Source organism: Girardinichthys multiradiatus, chromosome 11 (genome assembly GCF_021462225.1).
Source record: "Girardinichthys multiradiatus isolate DD_20200921_A chromosome 11, DD_fGirMul_XY1, whole genome shotgun sequence".
NCBI lineage: Eukaryota > Metazoa > Chordata > Actinopteri > Cyprinodontiformes > Goodeidae > Girardinichthys > Girardinichthys multiradiatus.
Genome location: NC_061804.1, coordinates 17,818,362 through 17,842,356, shown reverse-complemented (window position 1 = coordinate 17,842,356; position 23,995 = coordinate 17,818,362). Strand labels below are relative to the sequence as shown.

The following is a 23,995-nucleotide window of genomic DNA, read 5'->3' as shown; positions in this document are numbered from 1 at the left end:
ATGACAACCATCAGCCCTCAGGTTGTCACAACCGGATCCCTTCCTGTCACAACCCCGACCTTTAAAACCACATCAGCCTCTACTTTCACCCAGTTAACTATGAAAACATCGACCATCAGTTCAGCTTCTACTGCCAGAGGAGCCACTACCCACTCCATTACCAGAACCCCTGCAAATATCTCCAGTCAGTCTGGTAACATGTTCTACAGTTCAGTTTTTAACTGAAACCCTGAGAAAAGCTTCTGACTTCTCTCAATCTGCCTAACAGAACTTTATTTTGAAGTCAAGGTGAATGTTACCATAACAGGAGAGTGTGACCCACAACAGATTCTCCCCATCTGGGTATGTCTCAGCCAAGGTTTTATTTAAACAAATACAATCTCTAAAATTAAAATTAGTCTGGAAAAAAACGTTCTAGAAGAATGTGAAAATAAATGCTAAATTAAAGCATATATCAATTCATTTCAGCTTAACATGAGCCTCCCTGATGACCTAATGAGAGTGCTGGACCTGCAGCTGCTCCCCAACGCAGGAAGGTGTGCTATGAGGAAGCTAATACAACACTGTTCAAATACATTAAAAAAAAACACCTTTCAGAAATAAGCAAAAATCTGTCTTTGTTTCAGGTGTCATCCTGAAACGCAATATCACTCTACTTTAAACCAAGTAAGTAAACAAAACTTTATAAAGATTAAGAATCCAAAGTTTGAGTAATCCTGGATAGACATTTGCCCAATTTCTAAAACTTTAACATATTTCTTTGTTTATTGGCTTCACACAACAAAACAAACAAAAAATGTTATGAACAAAATCAAGGGATAATGAAAACTTTTACAACCTACCTGAAAGTTCTCAATGTCTTTAAAGGCTCAGGAAAGCATGGGATTGGTGTGTTCCACCTTCAGCATGAGTACATACAGTTCTGCTTGTCACCGGTATAAATTTGGAGCCTCAAAAGATTTATTTGAACAGTTGTTTCAGGGTTGGACTGATAACAGAGGGAACAAATACAAGGATTTTTTTTAAAAAGTTAGATATTTTTGTAGGTTATGTCTAACACAGACAGGATCATAATTATACTGAAGAGTTGAAACACAGACTTACACTCACCGGCCACTTTATTAGGTACACCTGTCCAACTGCTCGTTAATGCAAATTTCTAATCAGCCAATCACATGGCAGAAACTCAATGCATTTAGGCATGTAGACATGGTCAAGACGATCTGCTGCAGTTCATCAGAATGGGGAAGAAAGGTGATTTAAGTGACTTTGAACGTGGCATGGTTGTTGGTGCCAGACGGGCTGGTCTGAGTATTTCAGAATCTGCTGATCTACTGGGATTTTCACACACTACCATCTCTAGGGTTTACAGAGAATGGTCCGAAAAGGAGAAAATATCCATTGAGCGGCAGTTCTGCGGGCGCAAATGCTTTCTTGATGCCAGAGGTCAGAGGAGAATGGCCAGACTGGTTCAAGCTGATAGAAAGGCAACAGTAACTCAAATAACCCCTTGTTACAACCAAGGCATGCAGAAGAGCATCTCTGAAGTACAACACATCGAACCTTGAGGCAGATGGGCTACCAGGAGAAGCAGGAGAAGACCACACCGGGTGCCACTCCTGTCAGCTAAGAACAGGAAACTGAGGCTAAAATTCGCACAGGCTCACCAAACTTGGACAACAGAAAATTGGAAAAATGTTGCCTGGTCTGATGAGTCTCGATTTCTGCTGCGACATTCGGATTGTAGGGTCAGAATTTGGCATCAACAGCAAGAAAGCATGGATCCATCCTGCCTTGTATCAACGGTTCAGGCTGGTGGTGGTGGTGCAATGATCTGGGGGATATTTTCTTGGCACACTTTGGGCCCCTTAGTACCAATTGAGCACAGTCTAACTGAGTATTGTTGCTGACCATGTCCATCCCTTTATGACCACAGTGTACCCATCTTCTGATGGTTACTTCCAGCAGGATAACGCACCATGTCATAAAGCACTAATCATCTCAGACTGGTTTCTTAAACATGACAATGAGTTCACTGGACTCAAATTGCTTCCACAGTCACCAGATCTCAATCCAGTAGAGCACCTTTGGGATGTGATGGGAGATTCGCATCCTGGATGTGCAGCCGACAAATCTGCAGCATCTGTGTGATGCTATCATGTCAATATGAACCAAACTCTCTGAGGAATGTTTCCAGTACCTTGTTGAATCTATGCCACGAAGGATTAAGGCAGTTCTGAAGGCAAAAGGGGGTCCAACCCGGTACTAGCAAGGTGTACCTAATAAAGTGGCCGGTGAGTGTACATCAGTATTTAGCTAAAAGTCTGTCAGCAACTTGGAAAAACACCAAAAACTTTAGTTGCAATTAACAAGCTCCTGGTTTAAAATGTTGGATGGATGTTCAACCACAGTTCTGGCAGAACTGGTTGGTGAATTAATTAATTTGGTTTCATATTAGCTTTCAGTTTAAGCAACATGTTTCTTCTCACTAGAAGTAATATTAATGTTTAGATGTGGTCCATGGCCAGCAATCATAAGAAGGGTTTGATTGCTGGAATGCCAATAAAGGCATTTTCTTTGATTATTGAGTTGGGCATAAATACATCTTGAAATGTTTTATTTTTTTTATATTAAAATGTAAATATAAACTGATAAATCATACTAGCGATACTTCTATAATATTATGTTTTGAGAAATTCCTGTCACTTTTCTTATCAGAACCAAACGTTTTGGTTGTATGCAAATAATTTCAAATCTAATTTCTCCGGGGGGATGAATAATTTTGGGCTTTAAGTTGAAGAAAATCCTTTGCCTTTATGATTTTATCCCCTTTGTGCAATGCACCAGTACCCCTTACAGGAAAACAGCCTCACATCATGATACTGCCACAACCATGCTTGGCATATGATAGTGTTCTTGTCTATAAGCCTAATCTTGACACTATGGCCCATTTATATCTGGTCTAACCGTAAAATTTTGCTCCAGAAGGCATTTGGCTTTTGAAGGTGGGCAGCTACAAATTTCAGTTGTACCTTAAGGTACAAACTCTGAAAATGTTGCTTCTTTCTTGGTGGTAACCATCTCAGGCCCTAGCAAAATTAAACTTACCTTGTAGCAGACCACTAGAGGGCTCCACTCACACCCAGACCACAGTATGTTAACATTTACAGATGTGTGTTTCTTGGCGTGTTTTTGTTGTGGTAAGCAGTTCATTGTTGGAGTTCAGTAAACGAGGTGAGTGAACCTAGCTCGTGTCATCTTCTTTACTGCTTCAAAACTTCACTGTAGACGGTGACACTGGTGTTCGTGCATCTTTTAGTTCATCACCAGCTTGAGTCTTAGTTCAGTCCATCCATTCTATGTCCCTAAGCAATTCATCAATAATTTACCTTTATCCAAGTTTGAACACAATTCTGTGTTCCCACAGAACATTGATCCCAAACATGCACATTCTAAGACTGACCTTCTGAAACTGCCTTTCAAAAGCCCAACTCCAATACTACAGAAAAATGTTGGACAATACCAAAAAGCTGGGTCTGTGTCATCCAAGCACTTAAACAATGCCAATACTTATAAGATCGGTCAAATATCCAGCCAGAATTGTGCCAGTACGTGGTTGATGGCTAAAGAAAATGCATGTAGTTGAGGTGCAACCTCCTAAAGGGACAATTAAACTAATAATGGTGGGGTTGCCTGTATAAATTTATACATTTTACCATAATTGGTTTAGAGAAAATTCACAATAATTTAATACCCAAGCCCCAAAATCTCTTGATTAAAAATCCCAGCAGTTGTATGTCGTGTAATCATTCCACTCTGGAAAGAGAGCAGTTCAAATAAATCATTAGAAGCCAGGAATGAACGTGACATTGATTCCTATGATGACTGCATGCAAACATCTGAGATGGCAAACTGTGTGAGATGGAAATTGAACACTAGATTAATAACCCTACAGAAAAGAAAATCTTGAAAGAACATGCTGCGTTTTTTTCTTTTCTCATTGTTTCACTAGGTGTTCAAAGATGGAGTTTTAAGGTATGGATTGTTTGAAAGAAATGCTATAATACAATAAAATGTTTCACATGTAACTACATAAAGGCAGGACAAAAATGCACAGGGCTTCATTTGTGTATATTAGATCGTTTTCATTCAGTTTTACATGAAATGTATTCCTTTTTTATGGATAAACCTATGCATTTATATGGGATATTTCATAAGCACTTATACATTCTGATATACTTTTTATGTCAATTCCTCAGATTTTCACAACTCATAATTAACTGTTACTGTCTGCAGAGAGAGGTTCATTTTCCAGGTCCAAGTGTCAATGCAACAGTCAGACATGCAGGAAATAGGAAACCAAATACGGCACTGTCTGCTGATGCCCTTTGACAATGGGTCAGTCTCCATAGCAACGGAGGATGTACAGATAAGTCCAATATGTAAGTACGGCTGAGGTTCTCTGAAAGTTGAAAAGTTGAAACACTGAAAAGTGCGTCTTCTCTTTTTCAACTTGTGTTCCCATCTCAGTGGTTCTTCAGTGTGATGCTGAAGCCCAGCAGACTCTAAAAGGCCTGTTCTTGTGGCCTAACACTACAGGAGGCACAAATGCTACATGTGCATGCCCAAAAAACCCTCGGCACTCTGCTATCCGACCTTGGTAAGACCTCTGAATAGGAAGCTCTTATGTTTAAAAAACTGATCCCATGCAGCTCAGGGATCACATGTGTTCAGTCATCATCAGTAACCTTTGGATGGAGGATAAAATCCAAATCACACGTGGGTTCAAAAGAAACGGCGTGTTAAAAGTCTTAACTTGAAAGGTCCTTCTGATTGTTATTAAAACTGAGTATTACTTAGAATCAGAAAACCATCCAGCAACATCAACATTATTCTTAGTTGACCACAAAAATCATGACATCAATAAAATCAGTGGGTATCACTTTAGAGAAACCAATAATATTAACAGAAACATTTCCAGCCTTTGATTTACACTGGAAACAATCTTCAAACATAAAAAAACGTCTTCCTCTAATATGTAGAGATGATATTAAGTTGACTCATTCATTTATCATTCATTTAGCTGAACAACAATCAACATTAATATGCACCAACAAGTATGGTCCTGAGTATTGATTATTTTTATTTGTACATATTTGCTCTGTTTAGTCCATATGTTCCAGAGTCTTTCTGTTGATTCACTGTCAGACATTTTACTAATGGCTCTGTTGTAAAAGGTAATAAAGGGAATAAGTTAAATGATTTCCAGATTAGGCCGCCTATTTTAATGACATCAATCTATGACTCATTTTGAACAGCATTTGCTGGTCAAATTAAGATGGTTGGAAACAGAGTTTGTAGATTAAATGTGAGGACCTTAATCTTTTTTTAAAAAAAGCCAACATAGGTATACAATATTAAGCAACATATTTTGTTTAAGTCAGAGATTCGCAAAGCGTGGCTTGAAGCCCCTCCTGGTGCTGCTGTTTTAAAATGGGGGGTGGGTGGGCTAAAAACCTTCCTATTAATCATTTGTTTATTGTTTCTGTTGTAATCTGATTCTAATGCATGGTTGTCATTGCTGCAATCCAGACTTGTTTCTGCAGAACACATGCAGCACATTAGGATTGCCATGGTGACAGGACAATGCATGAACAGGCACACAAGAGCTGTAGACAGCGCAACGGGTAGAGCACAGCTGGCTGGCTCTAACTAGGCGAGTCCATCCAGCCCAGTCCTTATGCTACTACCGGTGTGGAAGACTGTTTCCTCAATAGTGGTTGTGAAAAGGAAAGGTTCCCTTAAGTCAGGTGCAGGAGCTGTCAGAGAAACAACGATTGTGTTTTGCTTTATTTGATGCACTATAAATGTTGTGAACCCACAGAGATGGGGACACAAAAAGGGATTAAGCAGAATATGAGGATCCTTACCTTGCTGAGGTTATAATGCCGTCTTCAGCAGTCACTGTGCGAGAGGCAGGGCAGACCAGGGACAGGTCGCCACCCCATCACAGGGCAACACGCAAAACACAGGATAAATGAACATGCACACACACGAACATACCTAAGGTCAATTTAGAGAGACCAGCTAAGCTAAGTCATGTGATCTGTGGGAGGAAGCTGGAGTACCCGGAGAAAGCCCACAAATGAGCAGAAGATGCCAATTCCATGCAGAAATATGCCAGGCTGGGATTTGCTGATGGAGCTACAGTGGTTGGACAATGAAACTGAAACACCTGGTTTTCGACCACAATAATTTATTAGTATGGTGTAGGGCCTCATTTTGCGGCCAATACAGCGTCAATTCGTCTTGGAAATGACATATACAAGTCCTGCACAGTGGTCAGAGGGATTTTAAGCCATTCTTCTTGCAGGATAGTGGCCAGGTCACTACGTGATACTGGTGGAGGAAAACGTTTCCTGACTCGCTCCTCCAAAACACCTCAAACTGGCTCAATAATATTTAGATCTGGTGACCGTGCAGGCCATGGGAGATGTTCAACTTCACTTTCATGTTCATCAAACCAATCTTTCACCAGTCTTGCTGTGTGTATTGGTGCATTGTCATCCTGATACACGGCACCGCCTTGAGGATACAATGTTTGAACCATTGGATGCACATGGTCCTCAAGAATGGTTCGGTAGTCCTTGGCAGTGACGCGCCCATCTAGCACAAGTATTGTGCCAAGGGAATGCCATGATATGGCAGCCCAAACCATCACTCTGGGCATGCAACAGTCTGGGTGGTACGCTTCTTTGGGGCTTCTCCACACCGTAACTCTCCTGGATGTGGGGAAAACAGTAAAGGTGGACTCATCAGAGAACAATACATGTTTCACATTGTCCACAGCCCAAGATTTGCGCTCCTTGCACCATTGAAACCGACGTTTGGCATTGGCATGAGTGACCAAAGGTTTGGCTATAGCAGCCCAGTCGTGTATATTGACCCTGTGGAGCTCCTGACAGTTCTGGTCGAAACAGGAGAGTTGAGGTGCACATTCAATTCTGCCGTGATTTGGGCAGCCGTGGTTTTATGTTTTTTGGATACAATCCAGGTTAGCACCCGAACATCCCTTTCAGACAGCTTCCTCTTGCGTCCAGAGTTAATCCTGTTGGATGTGGTTCGTCCTTCTTGGTGGTATGCTGACATTACCCTGGATACCGTGGCTCTTGATACATCACAAAGACTTGCTGTCTTGGTCACAGATGCGCCAGCAAGATGTGCACCAACAATTTGTCCTCTTTTGAACTCTGGTATGTCACCCATAATGTTTTGTGCATTTCAATATTTTGAGCAAAACTGTGCTCTTACCCTGCTAATTGAACCTTCACACTCTGCTCTTACTGGTGCAATGTGCAATCAATAAAGACTGGCTACCAGGCTGGTCCAATTTAGCCATGAAACCTCCCACACTAAAATGACAGGTGTTTCAGTTTCATTGTCCAACCCCTGTATTTATTTTTCTTATATGAAAGTGCAGTTACAACTTTACTGCTTCTATAAGAAAATGGAAAAAGGTCAAATAATATTGGACATTTTGAATGTCTTCTTTTTGTTTAATTAAAATGAAAACTGACCGTCCCTCTAAAGCTGGGCCTAGCCTGAGAAGCTAGAAATCAGCTGCCTTAATACATCATATTTTTCTATTCATTTCTTATTTGGCAGCAAACTGTCCCAGTGGACCCACTGGAAGAAGCCAAACCTTGAAGACTGCCCTCCAGTGATAGAAACTATTCCTGATCTGGATCATGTTGAAGTCACTCCTGGTCTGTTCACCTTTTTTTTACATTTCTGTGTGTATTCCTCATTGTTTAGAATACATTTAAAAACATATTTACGATCTGAACCCGGTGTTTCCTTATTGGACTGCTGTACCAGTCAAATTGTCCATAACTAACACCATGTAAGGGTGTTTATCAGTGCACTTGGCACCAGAACACCCTAGGCCGGGGGTCGATCGACTTTGCAGTTGTGTCTTCTGACCTCTAGTTGCATGTCTGAGACACTGAACGCTGTCTACCTATCATCACCTGGTGGTGAGCAGAGAAGGCTGTGGAACACTGGACCAGCTCTACACTCTTTATAAGGTGCTTGAGGGTTCATGGGAGTTTGCCCAACCGGTCCACATGTGCTTTGTGGACTTGGAGAAGGCATTTGACCGTGTCCCTCGTGATACCCTGTGGGGTGCTCGAGGAATACGTAGTCCCAGCCCCTTAATTTGGTGCCATTCAGTCTCTGTACAAGTAAAGCAGGAGTCTGGTTCGCATTGCCAACATTAAGTCAGACCTGTTCCCAGTGCATGTTGGACTTTGGCAGGGCTGCCCTTAGTCACTGGTGCTGTTCATAACAGTTCTGTTCATGGACAAGATTTCTAGGGGCAGCCAAAGGCCGGAGGGGCTCCAGTTTGGGGACCAGTGGACTTTCTCTCTACTTTTTGAAGGCGATTTGGTTCTAGGGTTAGGGTTAGGGTTAGGGTTGGCTTCCTCAAGCCAAGACCTATAGCATGCACTAGGGTGGTTCACAGCAGAGTATGAAACGGCAGAGATGAGAATCACCTTCTCCAGGTCCAAAGCCATGGTTCTCTACCGGAAAAGGGTGGCTTGCCCTCTCCAGGCCAGGGGAGAATTCCTGCCTCAAGTGGAGTAGTTTAAGTATCTCGGGTTCTCATTCACAGGTGAGGGGAGAATGGAGTGGGAGATCGACAGATAGATCGGTTCGGCTGCCGCGGTAATGCGGACAATGTGCTGGTCTGTTTTGATGAAGAAAGAGCACAGCCAAAAGGCGAAATGAGCTTCCTCCGCAGGGTGGTCTGGCACTCCCTTAGAGATAGTGAGAGGAGCTTGGCCGTCCTGGAGGGGCTTGGAATAGGTCCTCCACATCAAGAGGAGTCAGCTGAGGTAGCTCGGGCAATTGTTTCCAATGCCCCCTGGACGCCTCCCTTGGGAGGTGTTTCATGGCATGTCCCACTGGGAGGAGGTCCACACTTGGGTTACAGAGGAGGACAATGACCTGAAGCACGGCAACGATCCACCACAGAAATGCTAAAAAAAAAAAAAAAAAAAAAAAATAGATTGCTTTGTTGTGATCTAGTCAAAGATTAGACATAAACCCAGTTCCTTAAACTGCTCATGCTTTAAAACCTTGCCATGGGATGCACAGTTATTAGGTATGGAGGGTAATTACTTTTCTACCTAAGATAGTGATTTGGATAGCTTTTTTCCTCTTAAATGAAACTATCATTTAAATTCTGCATTTTATATTTACATATGATGTCTTTGATATTAAGATAAGTTTTGACACATGCTTTTTCAAAGCCCTATATTCATTGATAGTCACACATAACTTCCTGTTGTGTCATTTATCTCCAGGGAACGCATTTGATGTGGTTGAGATGATCGAGGAATTACTGAAAAATCAATCCACTCTCATCTACAAAGAGCTGGTCACAGTCCTCAACATGCTGAAGGACATCATCAGTGTCAGTATGGTCACACCATATCTTGGCCAAGCTCTGATCAACATCATCTCAAACATTTTGGAATCAGACAGCAACCTGGGACCTTTTACAAACACGTATGGATCTAAAGTAGATTCAAAGATCCAAGTTAATCTGCAGCTAAGCTCAAATGTGTGTGAACGCCTTATCTGTCTTCATCTACAGTATTTTAAACATCACAGAGGAGGTGGGAGACAAGATGGTGGGCTACGAGGGCTCCTGCACGCTATCTGCTCCAGCAGTTGCTATCTCAGTGGTGGATGTAGTCCCTGGACAGTTTAGCAGCTTAAGCTTTGGAGTTATGTCTGATTGGACCGGCAACAAAGCTGAGGTTGCCAAATACCTTTCTTATCTGAACATTTAGTACAGTTTAACTTACAGCACCTTCTATAGTTATTGAGACCACTGGTAAAAAATTGTAAAAAGCCAATGATATGAAATAATTATGGGATTTCTTTTTCTATAATAAACACTCCTGGTAGGTCTGGGATAAAAAAAAAAAGGATTATTAGGTGGAAAAGCGTCTCATGCCCCTTGTTGCGTATGGTGGAACCTCTAGAGGATCTTGAGTCCTGGGTCCTCTCTTATGTTCTTTTCTCTACAACTCAACCAATATATCTAGGATTTATGTCTGGGAACTTAACCCGTTAAGCCCTAAGGATTTAAGAAGCAATTTCCGTCTGAAATTACGTATCTGAAATAAATCAAGTATAGCTCCACAGTTATAAGGTCTACATGCAAACCTTTGGTACCTGTGTAAAGGTAAGACATGACAGAATATTTTTTTCAATTGGAAGCACTGTTGCAACTGTTACTGTCTGATTTACTTGTGATTAAAACAAAAAAAAAACAAACAAAGAAATCAAACACACCACACACAGCTCAACCTGCTGGTGGGTTGGTCTTAACAGGTTAAGATTTCCACAAAATAAGGTTGATTTTGTGTCTGATCTACAGTTTCTGATGATTTGGCCACATATTTAGCCTGCCTAAAGTTTACGCAAAGACCCGTTTTCAGTTTTTTTGTCAGGGTTGAACAGATTTTTACTTAAAACACCTTCACGTTTCAAAGGTTTTATCATCCCAGGTGGTTTCAGTTAAAGTCCCAGAAAAGTTTAGACAAATACACCATCTTGTCTTTCCCGTTTTGAAAAGCGGCATTTGAGGTTATCGCACTTAAAATATTTTTATTTCACTGGATTTCATATGGATTTACAAGGGTCCCAACAATTATCAAAGGTGCAGTATTTATTCATCAAAAATCTAAATCCAAACAAAAAGGTAGATGAGTCTAGTGTAAACCCAAATGCACACAACCTAATTCAATTTATTTACTCTATTAACTTTATTTATACTACAGTACACACTACATATAAGATTCACCAAATGTCCATTATACTTTGGTATTGATGCATCAGAATCAAAAATAACATGCAATAAAGAAAGGATATTATAATAAAACAGAGTCCATGTTTAATAACCAAGACAAAGCGTTTTTAAAGATTTTTTAGAACGACATTTAACATTATGCAGCCTGATTTATTCTAACAATCTCCTGCTGTGCAAAATAAGCAATAACTGTGAATATATTTATACATGCAATGTAAGGTTAAGTTTTTTCTTTCTCTGTGGTGTAGATTTTTATTAACAGGTATCCTTCAGAAGACACGGTGGCTTTCATTTCCCTGCCATCTGTCCTGCAGAACAACTTGTCACAACAAAGGCTGGACCAGAACCAACCTAGAATCCAGTTTCAGTTCTACGCCAACCAACTGATCTTTAAGGTATTATTTTATATGAAGTAGAAAACAGACTGCTTACAAAATCAGAAATACAGGTCCTTCTCAAAATATTAGCATATTGTGATAAAGTTCATTATTTTCCATAATGTCATGATGAAAATTTAACATTCATATATTTTAGATTCATTGCACACTAACTGAAATATTTCAGGTCTTTTATTGTCTTAATACGGATGATTTTGGCATACAGCTCATGAAAACCCAAAATTCCTATCTCACAAAATTAGCATATCATTAAAAGGGTCTCTAAACGAGCTATGAACCTAATCATCTGAATCAACGAGTTAACTCTAAACACCTGCAAAAGATTCCTGAGGCCTTTAAAACTCCCAGCCTGGTTCATCACTCAAAACCCCAATCATGGGTAAGACTGTCGACCTGACTGCTGTCCAGAAGGCCACTATTGACACCCTCAAGCAAGAGGGTAAGACACAGAAAGAAATTTCTGAACGAATAGGTTGTTCCCAGAGTGCTGTATCAAGGCACCTCAGTGGGAAGTCTGTGGGAAGGAAAAAGTGTGGCAGAAAATGCTGCACAACAAGAAGAGGTGACCGGGCCCTGAGGAAGATTGTGGAGAAGGGCCGATTCCAGACCTTGGGGGACCTGCGGAAGCAGTGGACTGAGTCTGAAGTAGAAACATCCAGAGCCATCATGCACAGGCGTGTGCAGGAAATGGGCTACAGGTGCTGCATTCCCCAGGTCAAGCCACTTTTGAACCAGAAACAGCGGCAGAAGCGCCTGACCTGGGCTACAGAGAAGCAGCACTGGACTGTTGCTCAGTGGTCCAAAGTACTTTTTTCGGATGAAAGCAAATTCTGCATGTCATTCGGAAATCAAGGTGCCAGAGTCTGGAGGAAGACTGGGGAGAAGGAAATGCCAAAATGCCAGAAGTCCAGTGTCAAGTACCCACAGTCAGTGATGGTCTGGGGTGCCGTGTCAGCTGCTGGTGTTGGTCCACTGTGTTTTATCAAGGGCAGGGTCAATGCAGCTAGCTATCAGGAGATTTTGGAGCACTTCATGCTTCCATCTGCTGAAAAGCTTTATGGAGATGAAGATTTCATTTTTCAGCACGACCTGGCACCTGCTCACACTGCCAAAACCACTGGTAAATGGTTTACTGACCTTGGTTTCACTGTGCTCAATTGGCCTGCCAACTCTCCTGACCTGAACCCCATAGAGAATCTGTGGGATATTGTGAAGAGAACGTTGAGAGACTCAAGACCCAACACTCTGGATGAGCTAAAGGCCACTATCGAAGCATCCTGGGCCTCCATAAGACCTCAGCAGTGCCACAGGCTGATTGCCTCCATGCCACGCCGCATTGAAGCAGTCATTTCTGCAAAAGGATTCCCGACCAAGTATTGAGTGCATAACTGTACATGATTATTTGAAGGTTGACGTTTTTTGTATTAAAAACACTTTTATTTTATTGGTCGGATGAAATATGCTAATTTTGTGAGATAGGAATTTTGGGTTTTCATGAGCTGTATGCCAAAATCATCCGTATTAAGACAATAAAAGACCTGAAATATTTCAGTTAGTGTGCAATGAATCTAAAATATATGAATGTTAAATTTTCATCATTACATTATGGAAAATAATGAACTTTATCACAATATGCTAATATTTTGAGAAGGACCTGTATTTTGGTTCAAACTGGCCTTGTATGGATCTTTGCAGAGAAAGTGGTTCATGTTTATTGTCTCTGAATTCAGAGCAAGCAAAAGAAGCCCGTCCTCAACACCTTTGTGGTATCGGCCAGTGTGACCAACGCCAGCTCACCGATCAAAGACCTTAATGAAGACGTTAAAGTCATGCTCCACCATCTACAGCCAAACACGGTAGGGGAGACTTTTATTAAAGTAACGTTACACCTACCAGTAACACTGTAGATCAACATGAGTTACTTATATTTCCCAGCATGATAAAGAAGTGCATTGCGTCTACTGGAACTTCAGTAAAAATGGTAGGTCCTTATTCAAAAGGCACAGTTCTTTGTATTTAACAGAAGCTGATAACAAAATAGTGTTTTGTTTATCTGTCCACATCTAGGACACGGAGGCTGGGATGATCATGGCTGCCGAAAATACAATAGCACTCCTTACTACACAACGTGCCTCTGCGATCATCTCACACACTTTGGAGTTCTTCTGGTACAAATCCTTTTGGTGCAGATATTTTTATTTCTGGAAAGCTCTGACACTCAGATTTGGGAGACAGAGCTAAACATTTGTAACATTTTACTAAGTATCAATGATTTGAATAAAGGTATTTTTCTAATAATTGTAGTTATGAAAACCAAGTAAGGCAGCAAAAGATTTGGGCAGCAGAGGGCACTCAGAGTACAGTTTGTGGAAAACAAAAGCCAGTTTTTGTTTAAATGGACACAACTTTGACATATTTTTGTTCACCGCCAAAACTGCCAAATACAGTGTTTATTATGCAGTTCATATTCTGTGGGATATATGTGGTGCCTGGCAAATGCATTCACACCCCTTTAACCTTTTCTAATGTTTTACCCCATAACAACCACTGGCTTAAATATATTGTTCTGGGAATTTATGAGTGATATCTGCTTTTTGAGCTGAGTGCAGAACACTACGTGAAGAGAAAAACTAACACTAAGCGTAACCCTGAAGGCACTTTTCCCACTGTAAATCAAAGTGGTGGCAGCATCATGCTGCGCGAAACATTTTTTTTTTTTTCTGGCCATTGTTAATAGGAAGAAGAGTGGAACTAAATGCTAGACTGAAAAAAAAAAATCTGCTGCTGGAAAACACTACGACAGAGATTCATGAGAGCCACATAAGAACTTTGTGAATTGTAATGGCAAGAAACTGGATGTCATGAGCTGAGATGTTATTAGCAGCATAGATGTATATAAGCCTTAAAATTAATTCATTGTTTATACCTTAGCATAATCTCACACTTAAAAATAAGGAAACGTCTTACCTTTGTATGTATTTATTCAGTGTGGAGAAAACACCCGTAATAACAAACAATAGTTTTTAACAAATTTACTGACACCCTTCACAATATATATGCATGTAACTAAACTATTTCCTGATTTATACTTACCTTGTTTAATTGATAACTATATCTTGTAAACCTTTAATTGGCATTTTATGACATCGGTTTTCCAGTGGTATCAAGATGATGTGAAACAGAAGCCTCTCTATTAGCCATGGTTCAAAATAGGAAAGACAAGAGAACATTTCATTATAATAAGGTAGATGTGTTCATCTTCATGCCAGTACTTTTAAAACATCAAATGAAGACGGAGCTTTCCAACAACAAACCACATGGGTCAGTCCCGCATAAAACGGGTACAGGTGGAAAAGCATCTCGTACCCACTGTATGGTGGTGGATCTGTGATGCTGTGGAGCTGCTTCTCTTCAATTGGCTTTTGGAACCTTGTTAGCATACATGTCATAATCAACTCTTATACCAGGACACTGTACATAAAAGTCTGGTGGCCTCATAGCAGAAACTGATCTAAAACATATGGTTAAATAAAAACAAAAAAAACAAATGGTCAGGAGACATAAAACCTCAATTTTTCAGAACCAGCTCAGTCCACAGACTTGAGTTCTATAGAAAACCTGTAGGGGGAGCTAAGGAGTGCATAAGAGGAGGAAGATTGCTCCTGAGAGAAAAGGTGATGTCAAGGCTACTTACACATATTTACCAGGGGTGTCAGTAAGTGTGAAGAACATTGTATATTTATTTTTGCACAAGAATCCTCTAATTCGCTAAGTAGTAAAAATCAATCATGTTGATACATCTATTTTTACTCCTAGGATGTCTCCAGGACTCAGCTGGACCCGGCCCATGAGCATATCCTGACCATTATCACCTATGTTGGTTGCGGAGTCTCATCCCTGTTCTTAGGAATCAGCGTTCTCACATATATAGCCTTTGAGTAAGTTGTCTCAAGATAAATAAAATATAAGTGAGTTTATCTCATCACTGCATATCAAAGTATGAACATTTCCTACAATGTAGACAGGGTTAGGGCAGAAATTGTTCAAATCTCTAATCTGCAGAGTTACATGTGTATAATCCTTCTTCTTCTGTAATGCTCATCTCCATGTCCGATTTAGGAAGCTTCGTAGAGACTACCCCTCCAAGATCCTCATAAACCTCTCTCTGGCCATGCTGGGTTTGAACCTGATGTTTCTGGTCAACTCCTGGTTGTCCTCCTGGGGTCTCTACGGCCTCTGTGTGGCAGCAGCATCCATGTTGCACTACTTCCTCCTGGCATCCTTCACATGGATGGGATTAGAGGCTGTCAACATGTATTTTGCTCTTGTTAAAGTCTTCAACGTCTATGTTCCCTCGTATATCCTCAAGTTCTGTGCTCTCGGGTGGGGTAAGCTAGAATTAAAGCATGCCTGGCTTTAAATTAGTAGCTAAATAAGTTATAAATCCAGTTGTAAAGGGTTTTAAATGTCACGTATTAACGTTGTATCTCTTTCTCAGGGATTCCTCTGGTAATCTGCATCACGGTTCTCATGGTGAATCGAGATGCCTATGGCAGTCTCCTCTACACAGATGCCAAGTACACTTTAGAGCCTTTGGACATCTCTTACAACTTGTAAGACAAGTTTGCTTTGTTTCTAACTTTCATGTTTTGATAGATTTTTAAGAACATTAAAGTTGCAGTTAATCAGAAAACTTGTCAGAGTTACAAAGCTGCAACATAGCTGCAAAAATATACTCACCAATCAATGGTGCAGAAAAGATAAATGTTTCTGTGCATACTGCAACTATGACAGCTACTTTATCCTACTACTATGACTATATTTAAGTAACGTGACACTGTTTGTAGTCCAGCTTTAAAAAGGCCACAAAGTAAATAGAAATACTAATAGTTTTTTTACATGTACAGTAAATTGTGGGACTAAAAGGGCATAATGACCAATTTCTCACCATGTTCCATGCTCTAACAGCTGCTGGCTTAAGGATGATCTGACATTTTTTGTGTCTGTGGTTGCCTATGCTGGGTTGATCTTTCTCTTCAACATCGGGGTAGGTTGTATATTAAAAACAGACCATTTTTGTGGTGCCTTTTAATTCGAGAAACCCTTAATTATATAAAACTATCAGAAGGTTTACATTTTAAATGATCACAAAAACCAACAGAGCCTATTCTACAACAAATTACCAATTAAAATAGAATATTTCAGTGTTTAAATACATGCATGTTCTTCTGAAATGTAACCCCTTTACACATGTTTATGGATCTTCCCTTAGGTCTTTGTGGTGGTTCTGATTCAAATTCGCCACATGCGATTCAACAGCCCCGCAGGGACCCGGAGAGGGCTTCTGCAGGACCTGAAGGGAGTTGCCAGTCTTACCTTTTTACTTGGACTAACATGGACTGTAGGTTTCTTTACCTGGGGACCGGCAAGGGTAGTTCTGCTGTACTTGTTCTCCGGACTGAACACCCTGCAAGGTGCGTTTTTGTTTAGCACAGAGAAGTTTATGCAGTGGTAAAATAAATACTGAAGACGTCAACATTTTTCTTTGTTTACATATTTCTTACAGGAGCTTTGACATGAATTTTACACAAGATATCAGCAACAACCCAAGTAATCCACACATACAAATAAATCTAACCAAATTAGTACACAAATTATGTTATGGGTAAAAACATTGAAATTACATAGGGAATTAATATTAAACACACTCCCAGAAAAATATTGGATATTTAAGAGTCTTAACACATCTGTATGAAGAGTCTGGTCACATATATTGCTAAGGTGTGATTTTGACCCATTCTTCAACATAAACCGTCTTCAAATCTTGAAGGTTCTGTGGGTCCTTTCTATGGAATCTGATCCTCAGTTCTTTCCACTGATGTTCCATGGGAAACAGGTGACTGGGCCATTCCACCAGTTCTTTCTTTCTGTCTCTAAAAGCAATAAAAAAGCTTATTTGGCTGTGTGTTTGGGACTTGTCTTGCTTGGAAACCAACAATCATCTTCAGATTCTTATCAAAAATGTCCTGGTCCATTTCTCCATTCATCCTTTCTTTATTTATATTAAGCGTGTCAGTATCAATTGCTGTTAAGACAGCCCACACTATATTATTCCCACCAGCAAACTATACATGGGCCTTGGTGTTTTTGGAGGGATTTGCAGAACCATCCGGACCTGGAGTGTTCATTGACAACCAAACAGTGCAGCTTTGGCCTCATCTCACTGGACTAAATTCTGCCGGTATTTCAAATGACTTGTCCAAATCCTCTGCAGCAAACTTTAAACACACTTCACCATTTTCTTCAGCAGTAGAGTCTTGTGCAATGACTGTGGAAAGGGGTCACTGAAGTTAAGTGCATTACTTTTTTTTAATCGGAAAAACAGTCCCAGCTATTTCTGAACACTTTAAGTAAACCTGACCTGTAGTAAGTTTTTCAATTCAATTCAGTTTATTTATATAGCACCAATTCACAACACATGTTGTCTCAAGGCTCTTCACAACAGTCAGGTTCATACATTCCAATTAATCCTAAACATTGAACAGTGCAGCCAAAGTTAGTTATTTATTCAAATTAGATTAAAAGTTTTTCTGTCTAAGGAAACCCAGCAGATTGCATCCAGTCAGTGACTTGCAGCATTCACTCATACTGAGCATGCATGTAGCGACAGCGGAAAGGAAAAACTCCCTTTTAACAGAAAGAAACCTCCAGCAGAACCAGGCTCAGTGTGAGCGGCCATCTGCAGAGACACAAAGAGAACAAAGAAGCACTGATCCAGGAGTACTTTCTATGGGAAGGAAAAGTAAATGTTAATGGATGTAGCTCTTTAGTCGTTTCACCTAGAAAGAAAGAACAGATAAACTCTGAGCCAGTTTTCAAGGTTAGAGTCTGAAAGAGAGCACATAGAGTTTGTTAGTTAAGCTCAGTCAATCGCCATGTCTAGGAGAGAGAAAGGGTTAAACACTAAAAGACAGGGACATGTGGATCATCGGTAGAGGGTGAGCATTAAGTTGTTGCCAGCAGAAGCTTGGACGATTCCCCTCTCCAGAAAGGTGTCACAGGTAGACACAAAGTCAGGCCAGGTGTAGCTTCTAGGAAGAGAATAGAGAGAGAACATAAAGTTAAAAACTGAAATAACAGCAAATAATGCAGAATTAGAGAATAGTTTGAGAATGTAGCGAAGAGGGTGAAAGTGGTCATTATGTCCTCCAGCAGCCTAAGCCTATAGCAGCATAACTACAGAGATAGATCAGGATAACCTAAGCCACTCCATCTATAAGCTTTATTAAAAAGGAAAGTTTTAAGCATAGCCTTAAAAGTAGACAGGGTGTCCATCTAGAGCCCACTGATGGCCATTGTTATAATAAAAACCACAACGATTGGGATACCTCTCTCTGTCAGATTGACCTTAACTATTGGAAAAGAGAGGGGGTCATACAGGTACCAGAAATGGAGGGTGTGTTTGCACCTCAACCATAACTGAGCTGGTTTAGGCTAAACCTGACTCCCCCTTACTCCATCCAACAGGGAGGGAAGAAGATGGGGGTAAAAAAAAATAAGGAAGATAGCTCAGGATAACCTAAGCCACTCTAACTATAAGCTCTATCAAAAAGGAAAGTTTTAAGCCTAGCCTTAAAAGTAGACAGGGTGTCTGCCTCACGGGCTAAAACTGAGAGCTGGTTCCACAGGAGAGGAGCCTGATAACTAAAGGATCTGCCTCCCATTCTACTTCTAGAGACTTTAGGAACCACCAGTAAACCTGCAGTCTGAGAACGAAGTGCTCTGTTAGGAACGTATGGAACAATCAGATCTCTGTTGTATGATGGAGCTAGATCATTAAGGGCTTTATATGTGAGGAGGATAATTTTTAATTCTATTCTGGATTTAACAGAGAGCCAATGAAGGGAAGCTAAAATAGGAGAAATATGATCTCTCTTTTTAATTTTCATCAGAACTCTTGCTGCTGCAATTTGAATTTTTCAGCGTCACTCCTGGACAGGATATTTCTAATTTTGGCAATGTTCCGGAGGTGAAAGAAGGAAATCCTAGAAACCTGTTTAATATGGGATTTAAATGACATGTCCTGGTCAAAAATAACACCAAGGTTTTTTACTTTATTATCAGAGGTCAATTTAATGCCATCCAGGTTAAATGATTGACAAAGCAGTTTCTTTTTTTAAAGACTCCGGTCCAAAGACGACAACTTCTATCTTGTCTGAATTTAGAAGCAAAAAATTTCAAGTCATCCAAGTTTTTATGTCTTCAAGACATGCTTGTAGTCTATCTAACTGGTTGGGTTCATCAGGATTTATGGATAAGTAAAGATGAGTACCATCAGCGTAACAGTGAAAATTTATCTTATGCTGCCTGATAATTTGACCTATTGGAAGCATATATATAGTAAAGTAAATTGGCCCAAGTACTGAACCCTGTGGTACTCCACAATTAACCCTGGAGTTTAAAGATGATTTATTATTTACATGATAAACTGGAATCTGTCAGACAAATAAGATTTAAACCAGCCTAGCGCTGTTCCCGATTCAAGTGACAGCAACACGAAGCTATGATGTGTATTGTTGTATCTTTCAAATGCAGCACTGAGATCTAAGAGGACAAGTACAGACACAAGTCCATTTTTCCACAAAGTATTCAATACATTTCTAGCAGTATGTTTAATATTTATGAATTTATTCCGTGTCATTTCAATTGTTTTACCCATTACTAAATTTGCTTGGATTTCTTCACGTGTGGATTACTCGGGTTGTTGCCAATATCTGATTAAAATTTTATGTCAATGGCCTCGTTAGAAATATTGAAACGGAGAAAAATGTTGATGTTTCAATGCTTTATAATCCTCTGTATAAAGGTTCTGGTCAGAGGTTTACATACAGGTGATCAGGGTGAATATCTTAATAGTTTTGGCTTTTGATTATTTATTTGAGCAGATCTTTCTTTGTGGTTGAAGAGATAAAAACAAAACAACTTCAAAATTGGAATATTTTATTTTCTCAAATCTATATAAACATAAAGGTTCACCACTGATTAAGAAAAAAAAAAACAAAAAAAAACACAAAGGCCCATCTTGGTTATCATTTGGTTATCCGAGCAATATGCAACTACGTTTACACCAAGAGGTAAAAAGTTTATATATAGTGTATGTTAAAATCAGAATCAGCTTTATTGCCAAGTTCATGCATACAAACAAGGAATTTGACTCTGGTACACTTTGCTCTTTTGTTCTGTTTTTGCATTACAGAATATACAAATTGTTACCTCCATCCAATTGTTCAGTGAACTGCTGAAACCATGTCCATTTTTCCACCTGGTGACAGTACATGATTCATGTTTCGCTTTCCCAAAACGTTGTTCCTTCCAGGACTTTTTGTCTTCCTGTTTCACTGTCTGATGAAGGAGAATGTGAGAAAACAGTGGAGGATTCATCTTTGCTTTGGACGATTTCGACTTGAGGAGCACTCTGGTATTAGCACTCAACATAACAACTAACTTTTGTTCTAACAACTCAACTACACTGGTTCTAATTTTATTTGCCTCAATTGGTTTGTGCCTACCCGTACTGAACCCTGTTCCTACAAATTTACTATTTTAAGAATAACAGTTTTGTATCTTGCATAAGTCAAATGTGCACATTATTCAGATGATTTTTTGATATAATTCTGGCCATGTAAGTACAAAACAAATCTACCTATTTGGGACTCATCTCCATCTTCTGTGTGTCATGAAAACACTTCAGATCTGTGTGGTAAAGGTCTGTTTCTGTACAAACTTAGGTAAGCTCTTTTTCAAAATGTATAATATAATATTCAGGCATGTATAATCTGGCTTGTATTATTCTACATTATATACAGATTCTTTAAACCACAGTTTGTGATTCATTTTACCTATATTTTGTTAGGAAAACACTTTGTTGGCATCTACAATTAGACCCAAGGTCCAGTTAAAAAACCCTGACCTAAGAGGGTCTAGAGGACAGGGAAGGTGTGAAATCTCCCTTTAGACATTTGAATGAGTGTGCATTCTCCTATGGTCAATGACTGAGACAAAGAACTATCTTAAGAACTGAGGAATTTGTGTTTGGTTGATTATTTCTTTGTTGCAACAATACTTCTTGGCAATAAATCTTATACAACTGGAAAACCTGTTCCATTTATCTTTAAATGCTGCCAAAAGGAAAAATAAAGAGTGAAAGAGCTGTCATGAAAAACTTCATGGCAGCAATCTCAATGCAGACAGATATGAAGATGAGATTATGCAACCAGTGGCAATACCATTACCTCTACTCTTAGCGACTGAATGCTATCCTCTAAGATGTCAACACTCGCCTCCACAGAGTGGAGTTTTTCAGAGACTACCTGACTTTAACCCCAGTGAACACTGGTGGGATTAGCTTGGGCGTGCTGTTCGTGCCACGTAAGAATCAGATGCCATCCCACAGCAGTGTGTGACCAAGCTGGTGACCAGCGTGAGTAGGAGGTGCCAGGCTTTTGTGGTAGTGCACAATGCTTCCACACACTACTGAGGCCCCTGTTTGTTGAATGAATAAATTGTTAAACCACCAATAAGGCTGGTTTCCTCAAACTCTGGTCCGATCCAACAAGAGTCGGTATCAGAATAAGCCGTTTGACATCCCCAGAGGATTTGGCGAGTTTCTCATGGCCAAAACCCGCATACTCAACCCACAAATGTGACACCATTTAAAGAACATTGATCAGGCTTTCTAGAGGATTTATTGCCTAGAAGCATCCTTTCCACAAAGACATTGTTGAACAAACACAAATTTAACTTTTTGTTCCAAGTATAGATAACGTTAAAAAACCCTTTATATTTCAAAAATGTTTTTTTTTTTGTCTTTTAGATAATGAATAAAGTTGGGATAATCAAACCTTTTTTAATCTTCGCTTAGCCTTTTTTTTTTTTTTTACACTTACCCACACTTGGAAATCCATGCATATAAATTCTATCATTTTCAAGTCTGGATGGGAACTCTGAATTAAAACAAAAACAAGACGCCAGGCTTGACTTCCTTACCTCTCACTGCCATCTTTTTCTAGAGTGCAGCAATTCAGCATCAGTTGGAGTCCTCGCAAAGCCCAAAGAACATGTTTTAAGAACAGCGATTCCATCGGTCCGTTCTGTCAAGTCCAACTCCACGGACAGCACTTCGGCTTCTTCTGACTCCAGCCAGAGAGACTCATCCTGCAGGAGGCCAAACCTGGGTGAGAAAACAAAGCAGCATCTCACACAGTATGCGGCTACAGTTTTAGTAAACTTACAAAGTAGATTTGATTTTAAACATGTAGGATAAGCATCGACGTGCCACAAGATCTTCTTTGATGTCATGATACTCCTGTAGCTGGAATCACGTTGAAGGTCACTGCTTAAATTATCGACCCTGCGCTGACATTAAATAATTACACCCCCTTATTTCCTTCTCCATCAAACAGTTCAATTTAAACCAAACTCCAAACCTTCTGGTCGACATAAAAATAATTTGTTCCTTACACCTTCAAATGGCTTACAGATGTTTAACTATCTTATAGATCTTTTTGTGAACGGCCTGGTTCTTCCTCGAGCCCAGACTGGATCCCCAGACACAGAAACTTCGTCTTCCCACAGGGGGATGAACCTGACATCTGCCTAAACGACCAGCCACGACAATGAAACAATTACAATGTGCTGACCTGCACACATCCCATTACTTACCACCAGCATCTTAATCTTACTGCGTTTTAGAACAAGGCTGTCAGATTTCCTAGTTAAAAGCAGTGCACACAGCATTGGCTTCATCAGCACATTTTTTCCACACAGTTCTATTGTCAGTTTTGTTTCCGTTAAATATTGGTAAAGAGCCTGTAATTTCAAAGAGACGAGCAATTGCATCAGTAACAAGGAGGAGTTGGTTGCCAAGCAACTGGTGAGTGGAGCAATGGTGAGAATGAACTGTGCAACATTTTGAGTAAAAGGAAAAATAATAATAAAATGCCAAATTTAAGGTGACAGGTTAAGCTCTTATTTATGTAAAACGTTTTGATCATTTCTCAGTTAGGGCAGATTTTAGTGCCACTTTGTTCTTGGACACCTTTTGTTTGATCAGGATATGATGGTTTTCAGTCACTTCTCAGAATGAGGCCACCTCTGCTGCTCACTTTGATTTCACCCCTAAAAGGTATTTCTACAGCTGTCTGCCAATATATGTTAATATGTATGTGTTTGTATGCTGTTAGAATTCAGTGATGTTTATTCACAGACCAATCTGCAAGCTGCGACAAATGAAATTAAAGCACCATAAAATCAGACTAGAGCTCTTCATTTCTGCTTTCTATTGTCTCGCCCATTTTGTACTACAAAAGCGAGCAACAGCTTAGTTTTGGCATGTTATAAAGACCAATCTCCATTTATTGAATACAAACTGGAAGACATGTGGCTATGTAATCAACACACTTTGTAAATGTGTAATATCTGACATACCTTCGATCTCAGCTTCAAATAAAATCATTGCTTAAAGGTTAACCTGATTATACTTGAATTCTTTTTAAGTAATGGTAATTCAAATGGCGAAACTAAACCCATTTACAGCCAGAGGGACATGAGTTAGGTGTTTATTTCTGTTAATTTGTATCATTATGACTTACAGCAAACGAACCTAAATTTTTTTTTTTAAATAACATTTTCATTACATAGGACCAAGAAAAGC

The 23,995-nt window shown here is 39.8% G+C and overlaps 1 protein-coding gene across 2 annotated transcripts; it reads left to right on the top strand.

Annotated features, from left to right (window-relative positions):
- Positions 1-23,811, top strand: LOC124875897 (adhesion G-protein coupled receptor G4). Of its 2 annotated transcripts, XM_047378310.1 has the most exons (22): positions 1-184; positions 269-342; positions 469-536; positions 627-666; positions 4,013-4,035; positions 4,297-4,442; positions 4,531-4,660; positions 7,666-7,766; positions 9,369-9,573; positions 9,662-9,827; positions 11,134-11,280; positions 13,014-13,139; positions 13,219-13,264; positions 13,351-13,451; positions 15,100-15,221; positions 15,403-15,671; positions 15,782-15,896; positions 16,252-16,330; positions 16,556-16,757; positions 20,660-20,761; positions 22,353-22,517; positions 22,842-23,811. In XM_047378310.1, exons 1-22 carry the CDS (start codon positions 1-3, stop codon positions 22,940-22,942), a joined length of 2,712 nt encoding a protein of 903 aa, XP_047234266.1. In that variant the 3' UTR covers positions 22,943-23,811. The 2 variants fall into 2 exon arrangements, with proteins under 2 accessions (XP_047234266.1, XP_047234267.1); XM_047378311.1 differs by lacking the exons at positions 1-184; positions 269-342; positions 4,013-4,035 and having other exon boundaries at positions 453-536.
- The last annotated feature ends 184 nt before the right edge of the window (positions 23,812-23,995 follow it).